Source organism: Colletotrichum acutatum (assembly GCF_030867785.1).
Source record: "Colletotrichum acutatum strain CBS 112980 chromosome Unknown BDZ83scaffold_34, whole genome shotgun sequence".
Classification (NCBI taxonomy): domain Eukaryota; kingdom Fungi; phylum Ascomycota; class Sordariomycetes; order Glomerellales; family Glomerellaceae; genus Colletotrichum; species Colletotrichum acutatum.
This window is the reverse complement of record NW_026849028.1, coordinates 252,274-274,625: the sequence shown is the minus strand read 5'-3', so window position 1 is coordinate 274,625 and position 22,352 is coordinate 252,274. Positions and strand designations below refer to the sequence as shown.

At 53.5% G+C, this 22,352-nt stretch overlaps 5 protein-coding genes and 1 non-coding gene across 6 annotated transcripts; 2 read left to right on the top strand and 4 right to left on the bottom strand.

Moving 5' to 3' along the window:
• Positions 1–180: 180 nt before the first annotated feature.
• Positions 181–2,992, top strand: BDZ83DRAFT_718649 (uncharacterized protein; the record flags this gene model as incomplete). Its single annotated transcript, XM_060512099.1, is given in 6 exon segments — positions 181–304; positions 427–456; positions 472–522; positions 532–590; positions 603–2,417; positions 2,468–2,992. Coding segments are annotated over 6 exon segments (2,604 nt in total).
• Positions 2,993–4,758: 1,766 nt separating this feature from the next.
• BDZ83DRAFT_575046 (indigoidine synthase A like protein) lies at positions 4,759–7,222 on the bottom strand (the record flags this gene model as incomplete). Its single annotated transcript, XM_060504770.1, has 4 exons — positions 4,759–5,734; positions 5,792–6,076; positions 6,149–6,816; positions 6,914–7,222. 4 exons carry the CDS (start codon positions 7,220–7,222, stop codon positions 4,759–4,761), a joined length of 2,238 nt encoding a protein of 745 aa, XP_060366299.1.
• A 581-nt stretch (positions 7,223–7,803) lies between these two features.
• Positions 7,804–7,893, bottom strand: BDZ83DRAFT_t122. The gene has a single exon. It is a non-coding gene; the product is annotated as a tRNA-Asp (tRNA).
• A 1,833-nt stretch (positions 7,894–9,726) lies between these two features.
• BDZ83DRAFT_718647 (U3 small nucleolar RNA-associated protein) lies at positions 9,727–11,520 on the top strand (the record flags this gene model as incomplete). Its single annotated transcript, XM_060512098.1, has 1 exon — positions 9,727–11,520. One exon carries the CDS (start codon positions 9,727–9,729, stop codon positions 11,518–11,520), a length of 1,794 nt encoding a protein of 597 aa, XP_060366298.1.
• A 156-nt stretch (positions 11,521–11,676) lies between these two features.
• On the bottom strand, positions 11,677–12,480 carry BDZ83DRAFT_751070 (uncharacterized protein; the record flags this gene model as incomplete). The annotated part of the gene is made up of 2 exons (XM_060514003.1): positions 11,677–11,865; positions 11,935–12,480. The coding sequence occupies 2 exons, from the start codon at positions 12,478–12,480 to the stop codon at positions 11,677–11,679; spliced, it is 735 nt and encodes a 244-aa protein (XP_060366297.1).
• Positions 12,481–13,921: 1,441 nt separating this feature from the next.
• On the bottom strand, positions 13,922–17,632 carry BDZ83DRAFT_650641 (uncharacterized protein; the record flags this gene model as incomplete). Its single annotated transcript, XM_060510389.1, has 1 exon — positions 13,922–17,632. The coding sequence occupies one exon, from the start codon at positions 17,630–17,632 to the stop codon at positions 13,922–13,924; it is 3,711 nt and encodes a 1,236-aa protein (XP_060366296.1).
• Between the last annotated feature and the right edge of the window lie 4,720 nt (positions 17,633–22,352).

The following is a 22,352-nucleotide window of genomic DNA, read 5'->3' as shown; positions in this document are numbered from 1 at the left end:
CAATCAACAGGCTTCCTCCTTCCTTCCTTCGATCGAGCAAGCGAAACGAAATTATACGAGCAGCAACCAAGCAGCTACCCGACGCCGACGCGATACTTAATCTGGCTGAAGAGGTCAATTGAAGTCAACAAAGGCGCCATTCACCGTCCCACAAAATAGATCCAGCGCGACATACCTACGATGGATTCCTACTCTTCACATCGAGACTCCGCGCGCTCGCCGGGCGACAGGACGTGGAGCAGTCGCGACGACACGCGAGTCAAGGAAGAGCGAGCTGACACATTCTACCGTGGTAGATCGCCTGGTGCGTAGGATCTCTGACTATCCCGTCCAATGGCTCCGGTCGTTCCTTGCCGAGTCTTCTCCCACGATACTGAGCCTTGTACTTGCAAGGGTTCACTGGTCAAATACTTACAAATCTTTCAGGCCATGAGCGTCAGCACCGTGACAGACGTCGTTCACGATCCCCAGCTGCTATCGACCGATACGAGCCAAGAGGCCGCGGTCGCGATGACTACGCTGGTGGCAGAGATCGCGATGATCGCCGGGAGAGAAGAATCCAGTCACCGCCAGCCAACATTGATCGCTACGTCCCTGGACAGGACAGCAGCGCCTCTGCGCCGATGACCGTCAACCCCCTTGCGGATCCCGTCAAGCTCCCATACCAAGTCGGCTTCTCATACTTTGGCGAATGGTGGAGGATGAACGAAAAGATAAAGGAGGAGAAGGAACGCCAACGCACTGGTCGTCGCCGTGAACCCGAACGTGCCCGAGGCACACGTGAAGCACAAGAAGAGCGCGAAAAGGAGAAGGCCAAGATTCAGGTCGCGTATGACGCCTACAAGGAAGAACTTCAAGCAAAGATGGCTCGCACTTTTGTTGGCGAGCACAAGAAGGAGCAGTGGTTTCGCGAGCGCTACGTTCCTGAAATACGTGACGGTTTCAGAGCCCAGCTTCATGAGTTCCGTCGCGGCGCTTACAGCCAATGGGAACAAGATCTTGAGTCCGGAACCTTTGACGAGTTTTCGCTGGAGGGAATTCCCAAGAGCGAGACTAATGGCCTTGGAGGCCTCGTAGAGAAGGAGGAAGGTGAAGCAACCGCCGCCAACGAGATCCTGGGCGTGGGAGACCTTGTGCCAGCCAACGGCGGTGACATCAGAGATGAGAACCTGTACCAGCCTACCCTTCTCATCAAGACCATTGCGCCCCATGTCAGCAGACAAAACCTCGAGACTTTCTGCAAGGAGCATCTCGGCGAAGAAGAGGGCGGCTTCAAGTGGCTTTCTCTGTCAGATCCCAACCCCAGCAAGCGGTATCATCGTATTGGTTGGGTTATGCTTCACCCTTCATCAGAAGTTGCCCCCGCAGTCGTTGACCGTGTCGACCCTAAGGATGAGGATGGCGATATGCCTTTGAAGTCACCTGCAGTCGTGTCGACTGCTGAGAAGGCCCTTGATGCTGTCAATGGTAAGACTGTCAAGGACGAAGTTAGGGGCGATTTCGTCTGCCACGTCGGAGTGCACAACCCTCCCAGTCACCCCCGAAAGAAGGCTCTCTGGGATCTCTTCTCTGCACCTGAGCGAGTTGAGAAGGACCTGGGCCTGGTTCAGCGACTCGTCAACAAGTTTGAGGAAGATTTCGGCTCTGACTTCAACGCCGTCTTGAAGATTGAGGAACGTGTCGACGATCTTAAGAACGGCGGCCGCCTTCAGTCCGCAGTCACTGCACCCAAGAAGAAGGCCAAGAAGGAGCGTGACCTCGACGTCGATGACGGCATGGACGAACGAGAGGATGGTGCCATTGACGATGACGAAGATGAGGGTGCTGTTGAGGAGGACGACGTTGACGACGAAGACCTCTTGGTGAAGAAGAAGCAGCTGGATCTCATGATTGAGTATCTCAGACGCGTCTACAACTTCTGCTTCTTCTGTGTCTTTGAGAGCGATTCAATCCACGAGCTCACTCGCAAGTGCCCCGGTGGCCACCTGCGTCGCCCGAGGACCACCCTTAGCACTTCCGCCAAGGCCGTTGCGCGCGCTAGTGCCAATGGGGAGCCGTTCCCTGGCAAGAAGCGCAGCGAGATCGAGGAGGAAGGCGAAGCGACCGAAGACAAGAAGTTCCGCGGTACTACCGGCAAGGCAGAACAACAGCTGCTTCGCGCCTACAACTGGGTCAAGACCTTCGAGGACAAGATTATGCAAATCCTTGAGCCCGAAACGGCAGACCTGCGCAAGCTTGGAGGCCGCCCCGTTGAGGATGCCCTCAGTGACGAGCTGCTAAAATACGTGAAGCAGGAGGACGAGCACAAGTGGAGATGCAAGGTTCCCGAGTGTGCCAAGTTGTTCAAGGAAGAGCATTTCTGGCGCAAGCACGTTGAGAAGCGCCACAACGAATGGCTCGAGACCATTGAGCAAGAGGCAAGTCAGCTCTCCCAGCTACTTATGTCAGCTGCTAACCAACTCTGTAGTTCCATCTTATCAATGCCTATGTCATGGACCCATCTCACATTGCTCCATCAAGGACTGATGCTAATTCCAACGGTCACTTCCCTCCTGCTAATGGCTCTTCTGCAACTGGAACCCCTCGTGGATTCAACTTGCAGAACTTCACTATGAATGGCATGATGCCCATCCCTGGATTCCCCATGCCACCCGGTGGGTTCCCGCCGTTCGTCGGTGGCGGACACCCCGGTATGCAGTCCGGATGGAACGCCGGCGGCGATGACCGAGGAGGCCCCGGTCCCATTCGCCGTGGAGGTATGAGTGGTAGCCGTGGAAACTACCGAAGCGGTCCCTATGACCGACGCCCGAATCCTCGTTGGGATGGTGGTATGAGGGGAGGAGGCCGTGGTGGCGCCGGCAAGTGGGGAGACGGTGCTGCCGGTGGTGGAGCGGCTGTCGGCCCAAGAGAAGCCACTCAGGGACGTAGTCTCAAGAGCTACGAGGATCTCGACCATGTCGCTGGCGGCGGCGGCGGAGAGCTGAATTATTAGGACAAGAACTACTCCCATCGCTTGGAACGTCGCAAAACAGAGGTCAAGGGGTGATAGAACTATTGGTTGTTATTGAGCAACCTTTGACTCGTGCGACTGGTCACGGGCGCCGAGAACGACGCTCTACCGCGGGCATGCTTCTTGCAACATGGGCATTGCATAATCATCGGGCACATCAAGTTGTACTTTGTAAAATAACAAAAACTTCGGGGTAAGGTTGGGATTGCGAATGAGAAGGGTTTTTAATCATTTGACCTGGATCATCAGATGAAACAAGTCTTGTCAGTATCCGCGTATGCTGAGCAATGCTGATTTAAATGCCCTCTTATGTCCTTTGTTATAGAATGTGCCTCCTATCTCAACATGCAGAAGTCAAACAGTCTATGCACTGCTTCCCTACACAGCTAAGGCTGTCTTTCATCTCTTTCATATTGTTGCTGGCACTATATCGTTGCCTCTGGTTGACAAAGATCCCTTCAATAAGGGGCTAGTTACTAAGGGTGTAATTTAGTCATTTGCTTTTGGCCCAATAATTCTTTGAGACTTGATCGACTTTGCTGACACTGAATTTCTCTTGCTACGAGGCCGTGCAGGGCAATTCTGCATGCTGATCCAGGCAGTCAAGAGAAATAGACGGTCACTAGCCGTATTGCTATCATACCCTTTCACACACTGCTTTACTTCCATGGCTGATACTACGAGCTCAAACAGGCGTGTTTCGAGATGACGCGTTCAGAATCTTCATCGTCGGATCAGGCCTCTTTTCTCATCAGGTGAAGACTTCAACTGAATTTCGATCCTTGACATGAGGACTAGTGTCTCGTTCCTACTGTTCTCATTTGTCTACCTGCCGATCATGGGGCATTAACGCTGCCGACTTTGACAAATTTGTTTGATATAAGGTACTTATCTGTATGCTTGAGGGCTGGGGTAAGAGGTGTCAGCTCTCGCTCCAAGTAGCTAAAACTCGCTTTAGGGTTCTTTCCTTGACATAAGATCTAGTATCTAGCTATAGTAAGAAACACTGTTTTCATGTTTACTTGGTGACAGCATTCTCACTTCCGTAGGCTGGTATAAAAACCATGACTTCTTTATTTTCCATAGCTCAGAAGTGAAAGATATAGCTACGTGTAGCCAGGTTCGCCTCTCGTTTCACGCTAGTGAACGTATTCGAATCCAAATACGTGGGGCGAAGGGAGCTGGCTGTCTGAGGGATGGTCAACGCGATGAGATAATGTGTTCAACATCAAGATTGAATAAGAAAACTTAGAGGGGACGTCAATATGAAGGTAGCAGCACCACTCTCATATGCAGTTCGACCAGACCCAAACCCAGAGAACTATGTGCTTGAAGTGAGCGTTCTTAGCAGCCAGGTATCAGGGGCCTTTATTGCTTTTCTTATCAGTAGCTCATCCCGCCAACCGTGCCTTCCGATCTTATCCTCGACCCCTGACTTACAAGACCACGAGACGAGCAGAGTAAAAGGTGTATAGTATACAGATTTAAAGCAGGAGCACCCCTCGGTTCGAAGCCGCCGAGGCCATCTAGCTGAGTAATTGATGGTATGAACAAACCGGAACGCTGTTTTTTTCTCAGGCATATGGTTCGACTCCTACAATCCAACTGTTCGATAGTCAAGTTGGCCTCTGATGACCTATCATCACAAGAGCACGCAATACGTACGGTACACAAGAAGCAGGTTAAAATTCAAGTCTCACTGAACGCTGCGAACCTTTCTATTCTACATGGGTAACTTCATGATGTTCTCAACTCCTCACAGAAGCCTTCAGAGCCCCGTCCAGCCTTTCCAAGTCGGGGCTCACGCTCTCATGGCTCTTGAGCGTCATGACCGCCGCCTTTTGCGCGACATCGATCAAATCCTCCACCTTGCCTCCCTTTGACAGGCCGGCAATCAAGACTCCCAAAAACGTATCCCCAACACCATTGACAGATACAATCTCCTCGAGGGCGACCTTCTCAGCAGGCGGGAACAGGCGCATGTAGACACCGCCGACGGTGGGGTGATCAACGTACCCTCTCGTGAGCAGCCACTTCTCTTCGTTTCTGTCCTTGAGTCTGGGATCATTCTTGCCCAGGATCGTAGTCAGGAGAACACCCTTGGACCCCAGCTTCGTGACTAGGGTAGGGATGTACGGCAGGAGGTGAACCGTCTGCACGGGGATGCCCGCGTCCGTCATCTCCTTGGACGTAAGAGCCACGAAGCGATCCCGCGCACCGCGCATGTTAAAGGCGTCAATGACCTCGAACCACTCGGGCGTATCAAAGAAGCCATTCTCCTTGGCGGCGCTATACATGGCGTTGAGCTCAAAGTTGTTGGGCGACGCGATGTCGATGCCGGGGCTGGGAAAGACGCCGAGGTGCGGGTGCTCCTTGGGGAAGAGACCGATGGACTTGGCCGTCGAGACGGGCTCAAAGGCGACCTTGCATCCTTGCTCGCGACCGGCGTCGATCCACGCCCGGACGTCCTTGGGGCTCCAGTTGCCGTCGACGACGAGCCATGCCGGCTTGGCGCCCGCGACGGCGGACTTCCAATAGTCTGGGAAGGAGTGGTTGGCAAAGATGCCCATGTCGGCCATGGCCATAACGAGGTTCTTTTCGGCGTCGTTGACGGCGACGTACTGCGCCGTGCGGTTCGCGACGTGGTACTCGGAGGTGAGCTGGCGGATGTAGGTTGTCTCGAGGCCCGAGGCTTTGAGGGAGGATAAGACGGTTGCGCCGGCGCTTTTGACTTTGGCTTAGTCCATAGTACCAGGTGTAAAAGGGGGGGGGCGGACTTACACGTCGTCACCGATCAAGCTACACAGGCGTACTGTTGTGTCTTTGCTTACTCTATGGGCGGCCAGAGCGACGTTGTGACCGACACCGCCGATGGACTGGTTAATACACGCAGGGTTCGAGGTTTGCATATGAGGTGCGACCTCTTTCTTGTCACCTATGGGATGGTAGTCGCAGCTCAGGTCAATCGCCACGGAGCCCGCCACAAGAACATCGGCCTTGCTAGACTTGGGTTCTTCCACTTTGACGGTAGCTTTAGGGAGAATGTCATAACCAGAAACATGCGTGCTTGAAGAACTATCTACGCAGTCAGAGTCCGAGTCCCCGGCTGAGCTATATACAACGAAATCGAAAACTTACGATTTCGAAACGCCCTCGTTCAGCAGTTTCGAGAGCTCCACCGAGATCTTGGTAGCCCGCGCAACGTTGGATCTCACCAACGCCTTGTTGGCCAGCGTGCTCCGCTCCTCCGTCAGCTGCCTGATCCTGCCCAAGACGTAGGGCGTGTTCTTGGCGCCCGTGAAGCCCTTCTCAATGGCCTCCGTGACCGCCGTCTCGATGACGGCGTCCATCTCCGCGCGGGGGATGCCGTACTCCTCAGGGATGGGGTTGGCGAAGAGCATGCCGGACTCGATGCCAAGGGTCTCCTGCGCCAAGATCATAGCGGCGGCCTCGCGCTCGGTCTGGACGACCGCGGGGCTCTTCGTGCCGCTCTCGCGAGCCCAAAAGGCAGGGAAGTCGACGTTGCCGGTTCGGCCGTCGGCGAAAGTCGCGACGAAGGCGCCGTGCGTCTCGAGGAACTCGAGCGTGCGCGGGATGTCGAGGAAACCCTTGCAGCCTGAGCTCACGACGGCCACGCGCGTGCGGCCGAGCTCCGTGAGGTCTGCGGAGACGTCGAGGGAGTTCTCGCCGCCGCGGTGAACGCCACCTAGGCCGCCGGTGCCGAAGACGCGAATGCCGGCGAGTCTTGAGAGTAGCATGGTCCCGGCAATGGTGGTGCCGCCATGAACCTTCTTTCCAGTGATTCCCTGGGATGTGTTAGAACTGAGGCATGGGACATGTGCAGAAGACGTCCGTAAATGATGCAACGTAAATGACAGCGCAATGCTATCTAATCAGACTTACCAGTCCAACGAGGTGTGCAACATCTCTCCTCGACACCTTGCCCGCTGTGCCAGAATCGACCATGAAGGCAACCTCAGCTTCCGTCATTCCAACGATAGGCTCGCCGTTCAGGATACCACACACAGCAGGAACACCACCGCCCTGACGGACGATGTCTTCCAGACCGAGATCATTGCCCAGCGCACCGTGTGTGTAGATTGTAGACTCCAAAGCCACAACCGGCTTATTTGTGGCAACGGCATCGGCAACCTCTTCAGAAACACGCAGGAGATTCTTCAGTCCGCCTGATTGGTATGCGGCGGCGCTCATGTGACGACGTGCTGCGTTGGCCCCAACAGTTTGGCGGGAGAGCTGCAGCTGCGAAAGAGCTTGTCTCGCCAAACGGCAAGATGAGCGTGGCACAATCATGTTTGATAGACGACGGCGATGTGCCGTGCCCCTGGCTGCTTGGTTGTCTTGATGTGGATGAAGTGATCAATATTTTGCTCTTTGGATAGCGGGACTAGCCGCCAAAGCTTGTCGTTGAAAGATGTAAAGGTTTGAGAATGCTACTGAGAGCTAGACAGGACTCAATTGGGATCGCTGGGTGCTCAACATATAAGATGAACGTCTAGCTTCTAAGAGCAGCGGAATACGGCGATATGAGAAGACGTCCCGCCAAGTACCCAGAGCCGAGGTGCACGCCCTCCGAAATACAGTGGTGCTTACCTTACTTACAAGGAAGGTCCAGACTGAAACCCCACCACGCCACGCTGCCTGTGGCTTAGCGCAAGTGAGTTTCGCGATCCCACGATGCTCACTCTCAAGACTCATATCCATGACAAAAACTTCACAAACACCACCCTTTCTTCACAATAACTCAAAAAATAATGAGCCAGAGCTCAAGAATACTCCTCGACGGGGAATTGAACCCCGGTCCCCTGCGAATCGTTGAAGTTTCAATGACAAGCAGATATCCTCACCACTAGACCTATCGGGGAAGTGTGGATGTGTTCATCCAGTGATAGTTGTTGACAACCGGGACCCGCCGAGGGTATATGAATGATCCATTTCTTAGCGTAAGAAGAGACATAGCCCTAAGCTTAGTGAAATAGTATACCGGCCGATATATACCCCGGTCCTTCTTATCCTTACTACCTCTCTTATTGCCTCTCTCATTACCTCTCTCATTGCCTCTCTCATTGCCTCTCTCATTGCCTCTCTCATTGTCTCTCTCATTGCCTCTCTCATTGTCTCTCTCATTGCCTCTCTCATTGTCTCTCTTACTACCCTCTTTCTCGGCTTCTTGAGGTATATTATGGATAGAATACTTAGAAAGTAAAGAAAGGCAATTGTCTTAGCGATGATAATAGTATTAGGAACAGAGCTCTAGATACACTTAGGGATACCGATTCCTAGTCCGATCTCTTACTCCTGTCGGGATCAAGAAAACAGGCCTTCTCGAGGGTGTCTTTGTCTTCGCCATCGGAGAGGTTGAGGGTAATAGCAAAACAAGTAACATACTATTACAAGATACCGCCCTGTCATTCATTGTGGAACAGATCGAGGCACGAAAACCCTCCGCCTCCTCACAGCTTTCTGCTTTGCAGGACAAAGTTGCCACGAACCCGGCTCTGTATTTGCACAGTCACTACATAAATACTACAATCATCCTGTTATGGCGCACACAAACACTGTCGACTGTGGGTTCATCACGGGCCCGATCACCAAGAGCGATGGAAAAGAGTATACCTGCCTGAGCCACTTTATCAACCACTAGCCGACCATCGATAGCTACCTTGACATAGAGTCTGATGGCTTCGTCGTGCTTCTATAGAAGCTGCTCGATGGATTTTGAGCTCATTAAACTCTCATGCGGGTGATAGATTCATCCATCGCTCTTCTGGGCCAAATCTGCTACTCTAATAGGGAACCAAAACAAGAGATAAAATTATTTCCCCGAGAAATGCTTTAGCTTATTCTCCATTATTATATATTATTCAATCATTCTATCAATTGTTTTAGCTTATTCAGTGCTGTATAGGGCTTAGGTAGAAAGAGAGAGCTTGAGAGGACCGGCGATTGACTTTGTTGCCCGCGTAACTCTTTCGTAGAGGCAGATGAGTACGAGGAGTACAAGGACGACGAGCATGATTCTGTTGAGATGCTAGATGCGAGCTCGGTGGACTCCTTTGTGGAGGATGATGGAGAGAAAGACGAGGAGCTAGCGGATATTACGGCTTTGGGGAAAGTCTTTTCTAATATCGATGAAGGCTTTATGGGAAAAAAGCGTAAGCGCGAGGAGGAAAGGGTATCCAGGAACGAGGAGAAGAAAGCGAGACGTGCGAAGAAGATGAAGTTAGTATAAGAGGTAGAGGAGTAGCTCAATTTCGGGGCATTTGGAACCCCTCTGAAGCGAGTCTAGACGCATACTGGGTAGTCTTTTATCTTGGTACTCTGAGAATTCATTTTGGTTTCCTACCTTTGACAAACAGTACGAATAGTATGAACAAGGAAGTCAGGAACAATAAGCAGGCAAGTAGGCATCGTAGTCTTGTGTTGACCAATATCCTATTTTGTCACCGTCCAAGTCTCGCTTTGGAGGGGTTCTAGATACCCCGCAATCGAGCCTGATCATAAACCAAGTGCCATTGGTTGATCTATATTCTAGCGTCTTTAGATAAACCAATCAAATCATTCATGAAAATGCAAGGCTGAGAGCTCCATCAAAAAAATTCTGGACGTCCTCTGCAAGCCGCTCGTCCATTCCCACCCCGATCCGCTGGTGCGCCCACGACCAAACGAGACAAGAAAATCAACACCGACCGGTGACAATGGCAAAAGAACAACCATTTGAGCAATTCTCCGAAGAGGAAGAGGTCACCTCCTCCGAGGAATCAGAACTCGAGGAGGAAGTCCCCCGCCAACGCAAACCGAAGCCCGTGTTCGACGAAAAGGATTCCGACGAAGAGGAGCTCGAGAAGCTGGTCCTAGGAGGCAAGGCCGATTTCCGTGAACAGCTCTTCCGCAACGATGTGCTCGGTGATATCGAACGACTCGAGAGAGAAAAGAACCTCCAGCTCACCAAGCCGGACGAGGAGCCCACACTAGAGGAGGTCGCCGACCACGATCTCTTCTTCCTCGACACCGGAGTCCCCGCGGCAAAGGGCGGCGCTAAGGCGGGCAGCAAGCAAGAGCCAGCCGCCGTTGACGAGAACACGCCCGCGTGGGAGGACAGCGATGACGAGCGATTGACCGTTTCCCTGGCGACCGCGACGAGGTTACGAAAGCTGCGCATCACCGAGGCCGAGGACATGGTCAGCGGCGCAGAGTACAGCAGAAGACTGAGACAGCAGTTTGTCCGCCTCAACCCGCTGCCAAAGTGGGCGCAAGAGCCGTCGTCCGAGGGAAGGCCCGCAAAGAGGAGAAGACGCTCCTCGGCCGCCGCCTCCGACTCCTCCATCAGCTCCGACGAAGAAGGCAGCGATACAGACCTCTCCGCGCCGCCTCTCGAGAAGTTCATGCGCGACGTTCACCGCCTCGCCGGCAAAGGCGCCGCCAACGGCGGCAAAGCCCGCCTCCGCCCCGAAGTCATTGACATTCAGCGCACGCGCGAGATCCCCGACACCCACAAGGCCGCCGTCAACAACCTCTCCTTCCACCCGCGATACCCCGTCCTCCTCTCCTCGAGCGTCTCATCGGTGCTCTACCTGCACCACCTCAACCCGACGGCGCACCCCACGCCGAACCCGATGCTCACCTCGGTGCAGGCCAAGGGCGTCGACGTCCGCCGCGCAGAGTTCCTCTACCCGTCGGGCGACCAAATCTTCTTCGCCGGCCGGCGCAAGTTCTTCCACAGCTGGGACCTGCAGACGGGCAACGTGCAAAAGACGTCGCAGATCCAGGGCCACAGGCTCGAGCACAAGACTATGGAGCGATTCAAGCTCAGCCCCTGCGGGCGGTACATGGGCCTCGTGGCGTCGACGCGCAAGGGCGGCGGCATCATCAACATCATCAGCACCGAGTCGAGGCAGTGGATCGCAGCCGCCAGGCTGGACAGCCGGCACGGCATCGCCGATTTCGTGTGGTGGAGCAACGGCGAGGGCATGTCGATCCTCGGTAGGGACGGCTCCGTCGGCGAGTACAGCGTGGCCGAGAAGCGGTTCCTGGCTGTATGGCACGACGATGGCTGCGTAGGCGGCATCGTCATCGCACTGGGCGGCCACCAGGGACCCGAACTCCTGGGCGACGACAGGTGGGTCGCCGTCGGCTCCAGCAGCGGCATCACCAACATTTACGACCGCCACACGCTCGTTAAGACGTCGTCCAAGGCCGGCGAGGTCGATATCGAGCAGCGGCCCGAGCCGACGCGCACATTTGAGCAGCTTGTCACGCCCATCACGGTGTTGACCTTCTCCCCCGACGGCCAGCTGATGGCATTCGGCAGCACAGAGTCCAAGGACGCGCTGCGCCTGGTTCACCTCCCCAGCTGCACCGTCTACAGGAACTGGCCCACGGAACAGACGCCCCTGGGCAGAATCACGAGCGTTGCGTTTGGGCGGAGCAGCGAGCTCCTCGCGGTCGGTAATGATACGGGCAAGATTAGAATGTGGGAGATTAGGAGTTAAGAAGGGTATCCAAAAAGAAAACTCGGTTGGCATGTTTGTGTATTGAGGTTTATCATCTGGCGTGAGGGCCTGTCTTAATTCCATCCTCCTGCATCAAAACGGTCTATCCTCTGCGCTCTCGTCGTGTCGCCCTTTCACTCATCTCTCATTTCGGCTTTAAAACCTCATCTTGCGTCGTAGGGAGCGGAGCGGATCGCCCTTGGGAAGCTCCTTGCTGGACATGAACATGTGATTCTTGCGGCAATACCTTCCAAGTTGGGAGGGATTCTTGAAGAATTCGACATCACCCGGCCGGTTCTCGACACTGAGAAACTGCTTGATGCTGATGTGGACCGTCTTCAAGGCCTTCATTCATACGAGTTTCATCTTGTCAGCCGCCGATGCATCACGCAGTGGTTCTTGAGGATAACTCACGCTTCGGCATTGGGTCTTGGTGGGCAAATCCGCCTCCAGACCCAGATCACCGCAGAGACGCTGCCAGTCAGCCAACTTTCTCTTGCCAAAGTACTTCTCCCAGCGCGCGACGAGGTTCGTCTGAACCTTCGCCTGCTCCTTCTCGGTCAGCTTCCTGTTCATCTTTGGCGCGCTGTTCTTGCCGTTCGCCTTCTTCTCCTCATTGGCATCAACGTTCTTGACGTTTTTGAGGTCATTCAACGCCTCCTTCAGCTCAACACAATGCAAAACCGCATCACCACCCTTCTGATCATGCCCGTCGTGGTTGCTGCCGCCGTCGGCATCCTCCTCCCTCTTGATGTTCAACTGGATCATCATCTCCTCAATGTCGTGAAGATCGGCGCCTCCTTCTCCTCCATTGTTGCCATTCTCCTCGCCCTCATCATCTTCTTTCTTGATGGTGAGCTCGCCCATCATCTTCTCCACATTCTGTAGCTTGGCGCCTCCTTCTTCAGCTGCGGCCTTCTCCCGGGCCTTGCGGGCGGCGCTCTTGGTTCTGCGAGTCATTGTCGGTGTGAAGGAAAATGACTGAGGCCGAATCTGAAGGAGAGAAGTGAATAGCGGACGCAAGGTGAGATGTTCCTCAACTCAAACGAGTATGAGAATGAAGCATGGGCCGATGCCGATATGACCGAAAACGGTTTTATGCGGGCGCTCCGTTTGATGCCCCCCCCCCCCTGTGTTCTGGTTCGGGTTGAGAGCCGTTGGTTGAATGAGGGGGATAAGGTCGCACAAACCCGCCGCGGAAGGATGGCGATTGCAAATGGTGGGAGAAACGGTGAAGTGAGAGACAAAGACCAACTCGATTGAGAAGCAGACGTGTATTTTCCCTCGTGTATTCAGGAGAGTATCCAGAGCCATGAAATATTGCGTCTCAACTTTAGAACCTACATGGACCCTGAACGGCGCAGCATGAGATTGTCTCTGGTCTTAGCACAAACCTTGATCCCAGTCACATTTAATTACAGCAAACTCAAACCAGATCAGTGTAAGGCAAAAGAGACGAGCGGGGGAATCATATTAATCTGCACCTAAAGAGAAGTTCAAATACTGATCGAGGACCACGGCGGATGGGATTTCTATACCGCGTGGTCGTGTAGAGAGAACCGAGCAAGTTGAGTCGTCTAGTAATGCGCTCGAGGTATACCATGTAAGACAGATTGAGAGACGTGCCAAGTTTAGACCAGCCTCGGAAGAGACAAACAGTTCCCCGAGATAACCGTCTGCGCCTATGTGCCTATAAAGGGGTAAAGAAAGAACAAGAAACAAAAAAGCCACAGAATTGTATATGACACGATCACACTATTGGAGCATTGCTCTTAAACACTATCATTCAGAACTAACCGTAGAGATCTCATGATTATGGCCCCCGAGAAACCATTCAAGGTACTTGAGTGCTTCGATGTCATCCAAGTTTGTTTGTCTACCCTTGCCACGAGCCTCGAGTCTTACCCCATTGCATTTCCAACTGCTGGTGAGCGGCGGCGGTATGGCGAGCGAGCGCCCAAGGGCGGTAAACGCAACTTTCGGGAGACCAACGGCTCAAGTCACACAGAGTTCTGAGAGGAACCAGGCTGACCTTGATGAGAGTAATGTCCAAGAGTCCGCATATATGTCACATCTGTCACAAGCGAACATATAGAATAAGTAGTTCATACCGGTTTCTAGATTTCGTGCTTTTGAATGCCTAATCCAAGTCATAGCTATGTAGACTTCGCTTTTGATCAGGCAAAACAGCCCGCCATGCATCGCTTGCGCGCTTGCGTTGAAACCCGCTGTATCAAAACAAAATACCCCAAACGCCAATTCATGCCAACAACCGGATTTCTGCCAGGTGGCCACTGGACCTAGCCTCCGTGCCGCCGTCCAATTCCCCCAGGTCATAATATCATCATATTTTTAGAATCCTCTTGTGACGTTTGTCCTTTTGTCAGTCCCGGCAACCCGTTCAAAACGCAAAAGCATTACCCAGCCCCAAGACTCCTGCACCTCCAATTCCTCTGCTCTCGCTGTTGCGTCGACTGTTGCCAGGCACAAGGACCATGCCCCTATCGTTCTCTAGTGTCAATAATACTTGCGATGGCCGGCGTTCTAGCTTCCCCTGACTCTGCAGGGCTCTGATACCGACCAAAGCACCACGGAGACCAATGTCGAGACGACGCGGTTCCTGGAGGCCAAAGAACCCTGCAGTTGGTGATGAAAATTGACGCTTGTGACCGAATGATCCGCCGAGGGATGCGTAACTCGAGCTGGGACGCGCAAACAATGGCCGAGGAATCGACATTTTGCGCATGTGACCGAAGTAGCTGTCGCTCGATTCGTCAAAGTGGTATGATCTTCTCTGCGGCGACCAATGCGAGAGAGACATGGTTTCGTCGTGAACGGTCGCATCGCCGGAGAATTCGGGGAATGGAACGGTAGGCTCTGAAGGTTCTGAGTAGTCCGAATCCTCAGTTTCAGTCATCAACGGCGGGGTAGATGGTTCACAAGTTTCCTCTTTGTCGCTGAACGAGGGCGCCGAGTCCGATGTCGGCGTGCGTAAAACTTCGTCCGAGACGGACTGGGCCTCGGTCAGGACTGGAGGTTGTGAATCTCTGTGAATCTGTTCGGAGGGATCAAGAGTCGGCTCGGCAGGTTCCAGGGGAACCGCGGACAGCTCTATCGCTTCGGGGGTAGGAGGAACGTCGGGAACAGCAGGCTCGTGTGTTTCAGAAACAGAAAGGTCCTCGGCAACTTCGGGAGGAGAATCCTCAGTTGCTTTGGGGAGCAAGGGCTCGATTGCCTCGGGAATGTGCGGGGCGGTGGTAGGTTCGATCGTGTCAGTGGAAAACGTACAAGAATCGACTTTGATAGTCGAAGCCAGAGTGGATGTCACATCCTCAAATAGAGAACCTGACTCCATCACCTCGACAGCAGGTGGCAGAGCTCCCTTCTCAAGGTCAAGAGAAGGCGAAGCTGAATCAACCCGATTAGGTGACGCCGTCGCAGAATCGAGAATGAGAGGTGACAGAGGCGCATTGTCGAAGTTGACGGGAGAGTTCAGTCCAGTCTCCGTTGCAGTTGCAAAGCTTGAAGGGCTCGACATGACGGCGAAGGCAGTTGTAGAGTCTGCGTCATGGAACTCGGCATCAGAGTCGTCCTCGTCCTCTTCGACGATGGTTTCAATAGAGTACTCTAAGAAGCCTTCGAAGGATCGGGGAGGGGTAGAAGGCCTAGCTCGCGGTACGTCTGGAGTGATGACGATCACTGGCTGTTGGCTTATCGACTCTTCGACCTTTTGAACTTCGGGTTCAAGCAATGCTTCCGACTCCGGCGCAACCGACTGTTCGTCGGCATCGACTGGCTCGCAGCAGTACTCGAGCCAACCCTCTAGAGCAGGCTCTTCAGATGGCTCGTCGACCTTCGCGGCAGGCGACACCGGCAAACAAGCGGCAGCAGACTGGACCTTGACCTCCGACTCAGCAACTTCTTCGACCTGGACAACCGCATCATCTGATTCTGGTGAAGGCGACGGTTCCGAGTCGGTCAGTGACCGCTGCTCGGAACCAGAGTCGGTTGATACCAGAGATTGTCTGGAAACAGACCGACTGCCTTTGCCCAGCAGGCTGAACTGTCGTGGGCCGTTGAAGCGTTGCATCGTCGGTGTCGGCGGCCCTACTAGTGAATCGTCGACAAGGTCGCTATCAGAAGTTTCTGAACCGGCAATGTTCGGGTCTGCGTCAAATTGTTGAGGGGTTCCCGAGAGCGTTCGCATAAAGGTAGGCGTGATCAAGAGACTATCGTGGGGCGTGCCAATGTTATCGTCGGCAAGGCTTGGAGTAGACGACGAGGATGGATATGTAGTTTCGCCGTCTTCGGTCATCGAGAAGGACAGACTGCTTCGGCTGCAGTCAAGCTGATCTTTGAAAGCAATTGCTTTGGCTGGAGTTTCAGGCTGTTGCGAGGGCCCCACGGTGTCATTGACGCTTTCGGCCATCGTTTCAACCCCACTGCTATTCTGAAGCGTTTCATCTTCGAGGATCGAAGGTTCGGACGACTCTGTGAAGCTGCCATCGAAAGAGTCCGGCACGGCCCCATTTGGCGTCGGGATCGGGAGCGGGCTACTAGATGGTAAAGCTTCCATCTCTGCAGGGTCATTCGCTGCAGGAACTGGCCGCTCGACCACGCGAATGTTCTGTGGCTCAGAGTCGTAGAGAGCGCACGTGTCTTTCACCACCAAAGCAATGTCGAACTGGATTCGGCTCTTAAGTTTCGACAGGAAGTTCTCCTTCAGAGTCTCAAGATCTTCGTCTTGGCGCTGTCCCGTCGCGTAGTACGGCGAACGGGCCACGAGGGTCTTGTCCAAAACCAGGTGGCCACGCTTGTGAACCATTAGAGTGATACTTATATCGTTGCCTCCGAGGATATCCGCAACGCCGGTCTGCACTCTGTCCAAGATGGCTCTGACCGTTCGCCGAGAATAGCAGGCAGTTGAGTCGAGGCAGACAGCAAATGGCTTTTCGGTTTTCCAGCCGCGCCCGGACAGCTCATAGACAGTGACTCTGAGGTCGTCCATCTCATTCAGTTCTTTGTCAGTATCATCTCGCACCGCTTCAAAGGCATGTTGGAGCTGGCTCAAGAACTGGTCGCAGTCGAGACCTTCGGGGTGTTCGAAGAGGAGCAAGTTGCTATCAAGCTCGCGGCGCAGGTGCCTGTGATCCAGTCCAAGTTGATTCCGTATTTGGAATCCGACGTGAACGGCGTTTTGCTCAGAGTGATGGGACTCATCCAGGAAGTCAAATCTGTCACGAGATTGGCGGTGATGCCTATCAAACGCCATCTTCCTAGCATCCAAGGCACGTTGCATCGCTGTTGACAAAACCCATGCCATGTCTTCTCCATGGGACAAGGTCAGCGGGGAGCTCTGCTTGCTCTTCAGCGTGATGGTACGTTGCCATTCTCTTTGCCTGCGTGACTTGCATCGACTCCGAAAGGACAGAGTGATCTCATAGCCGGGGACGAATTCCCAATCTTGGGTAGTGTCAATGAAACGCGATTGGGGGATGTGAAGGAGGGAGACCGGGTTGCTCAAAGGTTTGAGAATTTCCAGCTCGCTTGAAGATCGCTCACGTGTCTTCCCATGCGTCCATCTGAAAGTCTTGTCGTGAAGCTTCATAAAGCAGCCGATAATGCGGTCTGTCGAGCGAGCGATCTCCATGGCAGATGGCTTATCCATGGGATACTTCTGGTACGAACTGAACGTTTTCGTAGCCCATGGTTCCGGGCCTCCGCGGTAGATCTGGTAGGTTAACTCAAATCGGAGCGGCTTCCCTTCTCCAATCTGCGGGATAGTCCGCTCGAGGGCGGTTGAATCTCTGCGGGTGAGAAGCTCATGAGAGCAGTGGGTTAAGCGACGTATAAGTGCTTGACATAGTTGATCCGTCGGCTCGAATCCGTATGATGATTGATATTGTCTCTCGTAGGTAAGATCCAGAGACGGCTGGAACTTGATGCAGACTCGGATAGCCAAGCCACCAGCAGGCGAGGGGGTGTTGAATTTGGGGTCGTTGAGACCAGTTGCGGTTCGAGGCCGCCCCGGGCTTGAAAGAAGAAACCTCCTCTGAAAGCCCGAGGCGCCGGAATGCGACGTTGAAGGACGGACGAGATCAGTCTCGGCCATGTCCGTCTAAAGTTGTAAAGGTGAGAGCAGCGCCAACGGCCATTCGGTTGGTAGTGTTGAAAAAAAGGGAGTTTGAATCTCAGTTCCCACCAGACTCAAACCGAACCCGTCAGATGGTGTCCGGGGGAGGGACAACGGGGGTTTTAAAAAAGCGGTTTCGACGGGGAAGAGACAAAGCAAGGTAGCACTGGCTGGCCCTAATGCAGGCAGTCTCCATCAACAAGTCCATAAAAAGGACGGTAGCACCCAGAGAGGAAAGGTTGCTTGGGACCAAAGAAAGAGGAACCAAGAAAAGTGACGAAAACGGGTAGGAGAAGGAAGCGTAGGCGCTGCAGAAGCAAAAAAGCCAGAAGCACCAAACAAGAGGGCAGCACCAACCGCGCGGGCGGGTCACGCGAGGAATATGTATGAGATGTTATGGCTACGATTGTGGTGCGGTTCTGACGCGCCGATGCGAGAGGTTGGGCGGCCCATGGCATGATACGCCCAGCGCAGCTTATTACAGGGGAAGCCTAGCCAACCGGAGGAGCCTCTGCGCAGGAAGCTTTTCTTTGCAGGACAACCTCAAATTACTCTTTAGGTAGTCCGCTGCTCCGGATGCCTTTCCCAACTTGGTCTACCAGTTCAGGGTGGTGGTGTGGCCGTGTTTGTTTCTGGAGTATCCGTACGATAAGGCTGATCATGGCTGATGAGCTGACAGTGAGACTGAGACAGTGGGAGCGGGAGGCAGAGAAACCACAGAAGGAATCTATCCATATTGGGCAGTGACCGAAGTGGGCGCCAGCGAGGTGATTGTCAATGCTACCCGTACCCGCATTGCCGGAGAAGAAAGCAACAAGTGAAATTCACTCAAGGCTCGATCGGATTGCCATGGTGATTTCCCACGGGCGGCTGCATTGTTGTAGCGTCGTAGCGAATGACGGCAAGACAACACAACAAGACAACAACACCTCAAATCCACCGTCCATATCCGCTTTCTTCGTTTCCTCGGATGCCAGATTGAGCGAACCCGCGCGAAACACAACATCGCGAGCTCAGCAACGCCCCAAATGAGTCAGCGACGGCGCAAGCAAGCAGCTTCAAAATAATGGAAGAGGCTGTTTAGTCGCCCGAAATATGCCGCTTGTCCGTGGACTCCTCACTGCTGCTCCTCTTCGCTGCATGCTGTGCCTTGAATTGCGCTGTCTTGTCCTGTTTCTGAGGCTGGCATGTGCATATTACTCCGTAGTCTCCTGCCTCATCCAACGCATTGAAATGGAGTTCGCGCTTGACATAAACACAAGGGTGAAGCGAAAGCAGGTGGGGATTGAGCGGATTCCGTACCCCTTACGGCTGCGATTTCTGCAAGTGGTCGTCGGCGTCAGCGACTCAGCAGGTCCATCGACGACTCAGCGCTCGCGTGTCCGTAATAATTCAAGGATTCAGATATCAGGCAATTGGGCAGACCCGACTCGGGGGATGCGGGCCTAGCAAACTGTCGTACAGCACACACGCAGTCTGCAGAAGGCTGGATGCTCCGGGCTGGGCGCCATGGGCTGAACCTGGGCGTCGGAAACTCTCGCTAAGGCGCCTGAAGGAACCCGAATCCGTCACCAGATCCTGGCATGATCTCCGTCCACACCAAGCTGCCAGATGCCGGGCCAAGGGTGAAGCGTGGAAGAGGAGAATTGCGATCGGAGAGGGGCGGGCTCACGGGAGTCACTTCTGGCGCCAGCTGCTGCTCCTCCTCCGGACCCCGGTTTACCGTTTGAGATTGGAGGAGCTTGTGAATCGTGGATGTCTCCAAAAACGACTAACTGTAACCCGGGCTGGTTTGCATGACGACAGTCGGACCCGGGCGCCCGTTCTTGACCGCTGCTAGATTCAGCCGTCCGCTCGAGACATGTGCTGAAGGTGGTTCAAGAAACTTAGAGGGATTGGGTCTTTTCCCACTCGATGGCAACGCTTGGAGTTGACCCCCCCTAATACTATGCCTCCTAGCCAATGGTGACTGTTGCGTGACTGTCAAAAGGTCAATATCGCATCGATCTCTGCGCCCAGTCAACGTCCCGCATTACATAAGTAGGAGCTCCGCATATTCAAGAACCCGGCAAAGGACCCCAGAATGTCAAGGGTCGACCAGAATCCATGTCCAAAACCCACCTACTAACACCATGTCGATGTCGTGGTCTTGCGTCTTGCCCACTCTGATGGGACAATCCACTTATAGTGGGAACCGTGGATACTCTCCTGCGACCACTCAAAGAATTGAGAAAGAGAAAAAATACTCGTCGCTTGCAGATCCGAGTCCTTCTGCGCGTGAAATTTGGCGTCATGGCGCCAGCCACGCGCCTTTTCCGCTCGCCGTCCGTCTCTGGAGTCTGCCGCTACTGGCTCCTTACCGCTCCGGGACCGAGGGTCTCTGTTCAGGCCGGCATTCCCGCTACCGAAGAGGCATGTAGCCGCTGCCTGTCTCAGCGCCTCTTTACGAATACAAGTCGTCTAAAATGTATGGTTGGTATACGTCGTCGGGCCATCTTGGCAGATAATGGGCGTCATGGAATGCATCCAGACTTGGTGCAATGCAAAGTCTCAGGGTCCCACCATTCTGCTTCTTCGGTCCCCTCGGCGTCTCTATTGCAAAACAGTCCCTCTGGAACCATGCTGCGATCTGCCAGATGCTAGTGTAGGTTCTCTGACTCGGGTGAATTGGACGGATGGTGGTCCGTCCGAAGTCGTGGGCAGCTTCGAGACTCCGCCGACGCACAGAAGAGTTCGTCTCGATCGAGCAGCAGATGATGCATCGAAGCCTGGGTCCGAGCTCGAAGTTGTTCAGGATCCTGAAGTGATTCGACCGCCATCCTGGGGTAGTCGACGACGCGGCGTCGTTGGCCGCCACCAATCGTAGAGTATTCTTGTCGCGGCCCGCAAACGGTTCCACGCTGCCGAACCTTCAGTGTCTTCAGGTGAGCGGCGGTCGTCATCGATGGCTAGTTTCGAACCGTCTCTACGCGGGTGACCCTTGAAACGCCGGAACTTGGACCCTGTCAGTGTGCCAAGCATTCTCCCAACGACTAAGCTCACTCGATTAGCACTGAGACTTGAGATCAAGCCCGTAGACATCTTCAAGTTGGGTAGAGAGATAGTTATAGCAAAGGCAAGCCAGTGGTTGAAAAAAATGGAGGACTCATGACTATACTTGATCTCTACTCTCTGAATAGACTGCAAAGGTTGGTGATGGGATCGCTAGTAATACTTTCTACTGCAGCCGCGAGCGCGCTGCAAGACGATGTCAGACTATTGCCTATGGGAGACTAGAGATGTGACGAGCGTTTAGCGATGAGATACCTAGACGAAGTCAATGCCGTCCGTCTTGCTCGTTCACTCATAGGCGGTATGTTGAGACAGAGTTGAAAAGATTCGACCTGCAGTCAGCGGTAACGCAGATGTGCTCATGAACCAGCTAGTCGAGAGCATTCGGAATGTCGTCTGTATCAAGACCCTTGTGCTCTAAGGCAGGCGTTGGCTCGAACATCCAAACGCTTAACATCTGCGGGCCTGCTTCTCGCTATCCGACATATTCTGCTTGTCTGGAAGTTTTACTCGTTTCGGTTCTTTGCACAAGTGTAACTGACGATTCCTTCGATATTTCATTGACCGGAGTTGAAGACATGCCGTCCAAGCCTTGAACGAGGAAACACAATGGCAATTTGACAGCTCGCAATGTACTGGAGCGATCTGAGAATACACGATAAATCTGTGTCTGTTGTAGATGAGCTTTTGCCTCAGAGGCAGATTCTTCAAAGTCATTTCCTAGTCATGCGCTGGCTCAACAGCGTCTTGAGAATTAGAAGATGGAATCCTTTTGAACTACCTCGTAGACCACATCTCTGAAAACTGGTCCCCGAAATAGCACGATGAGTCTCAACCTGAGCGAAGGTTGTTGACCAGGGATGGTTGGCGGACATTTTGACATACTTACCTTCACAGTACTTTACCTAACAGCATAACTATAGTCGATATCACATGCCAGGGTCTTTATTTTGTACAGCCATTCGCCTTGCTTTTATAATTCGTTCACGAACCCGTTAATAATATGCGCTCGTACTCGATAGATGACGGGTATATATGATCAAGGGAAACTGAGTTCCGAGCTACTAGGGTTCGATCAGCTCGAATATAGTTCAAGTAGTTGTGGTGATCTGTACTTACATCTCAGTGATACGCTTCGCAATATGACCTTGAATATGTCAATCCTGCAGCTCCTCCAGATCAGCCCGACCGTCAGAGCTGAGGCAGCTTTCTTGATGTAAGCTGACCCCTTCAATAGTGTAAAGGCGAAGAGGAAGACACTGACGAGTCCTATAGGTCGAGTGTTCAAGACTGATGAGCCCCATCATCATGTCAGTCTTGTCATGAATGTCAACGCATTCAATAGACGTTAACCGAGAGCTGAGGGCAGGGGTTTGTTCAAGGACATCGCATGGCATGCAAACCAAATGCTCGAAACATTCGCTCGTAGTCTCGATATCGCCACCATCTCTTCGCTTTTTCGATGGCGTGGTCGGAGGGGGGGGAGGGGGCTATGACATGGAAGAAGTGGAAGCTTGAGGATGGCGGGTGGAAGGTGGTGATGATTGGGAGAAGATTTCTCTTGCCCAGATTAGAATATGGATTGGGATGGAAGCCTCAAGTGTGGGAAGGTACAGGGCGGGTAGGCTCCTACTAGGAAAGAGGCAGG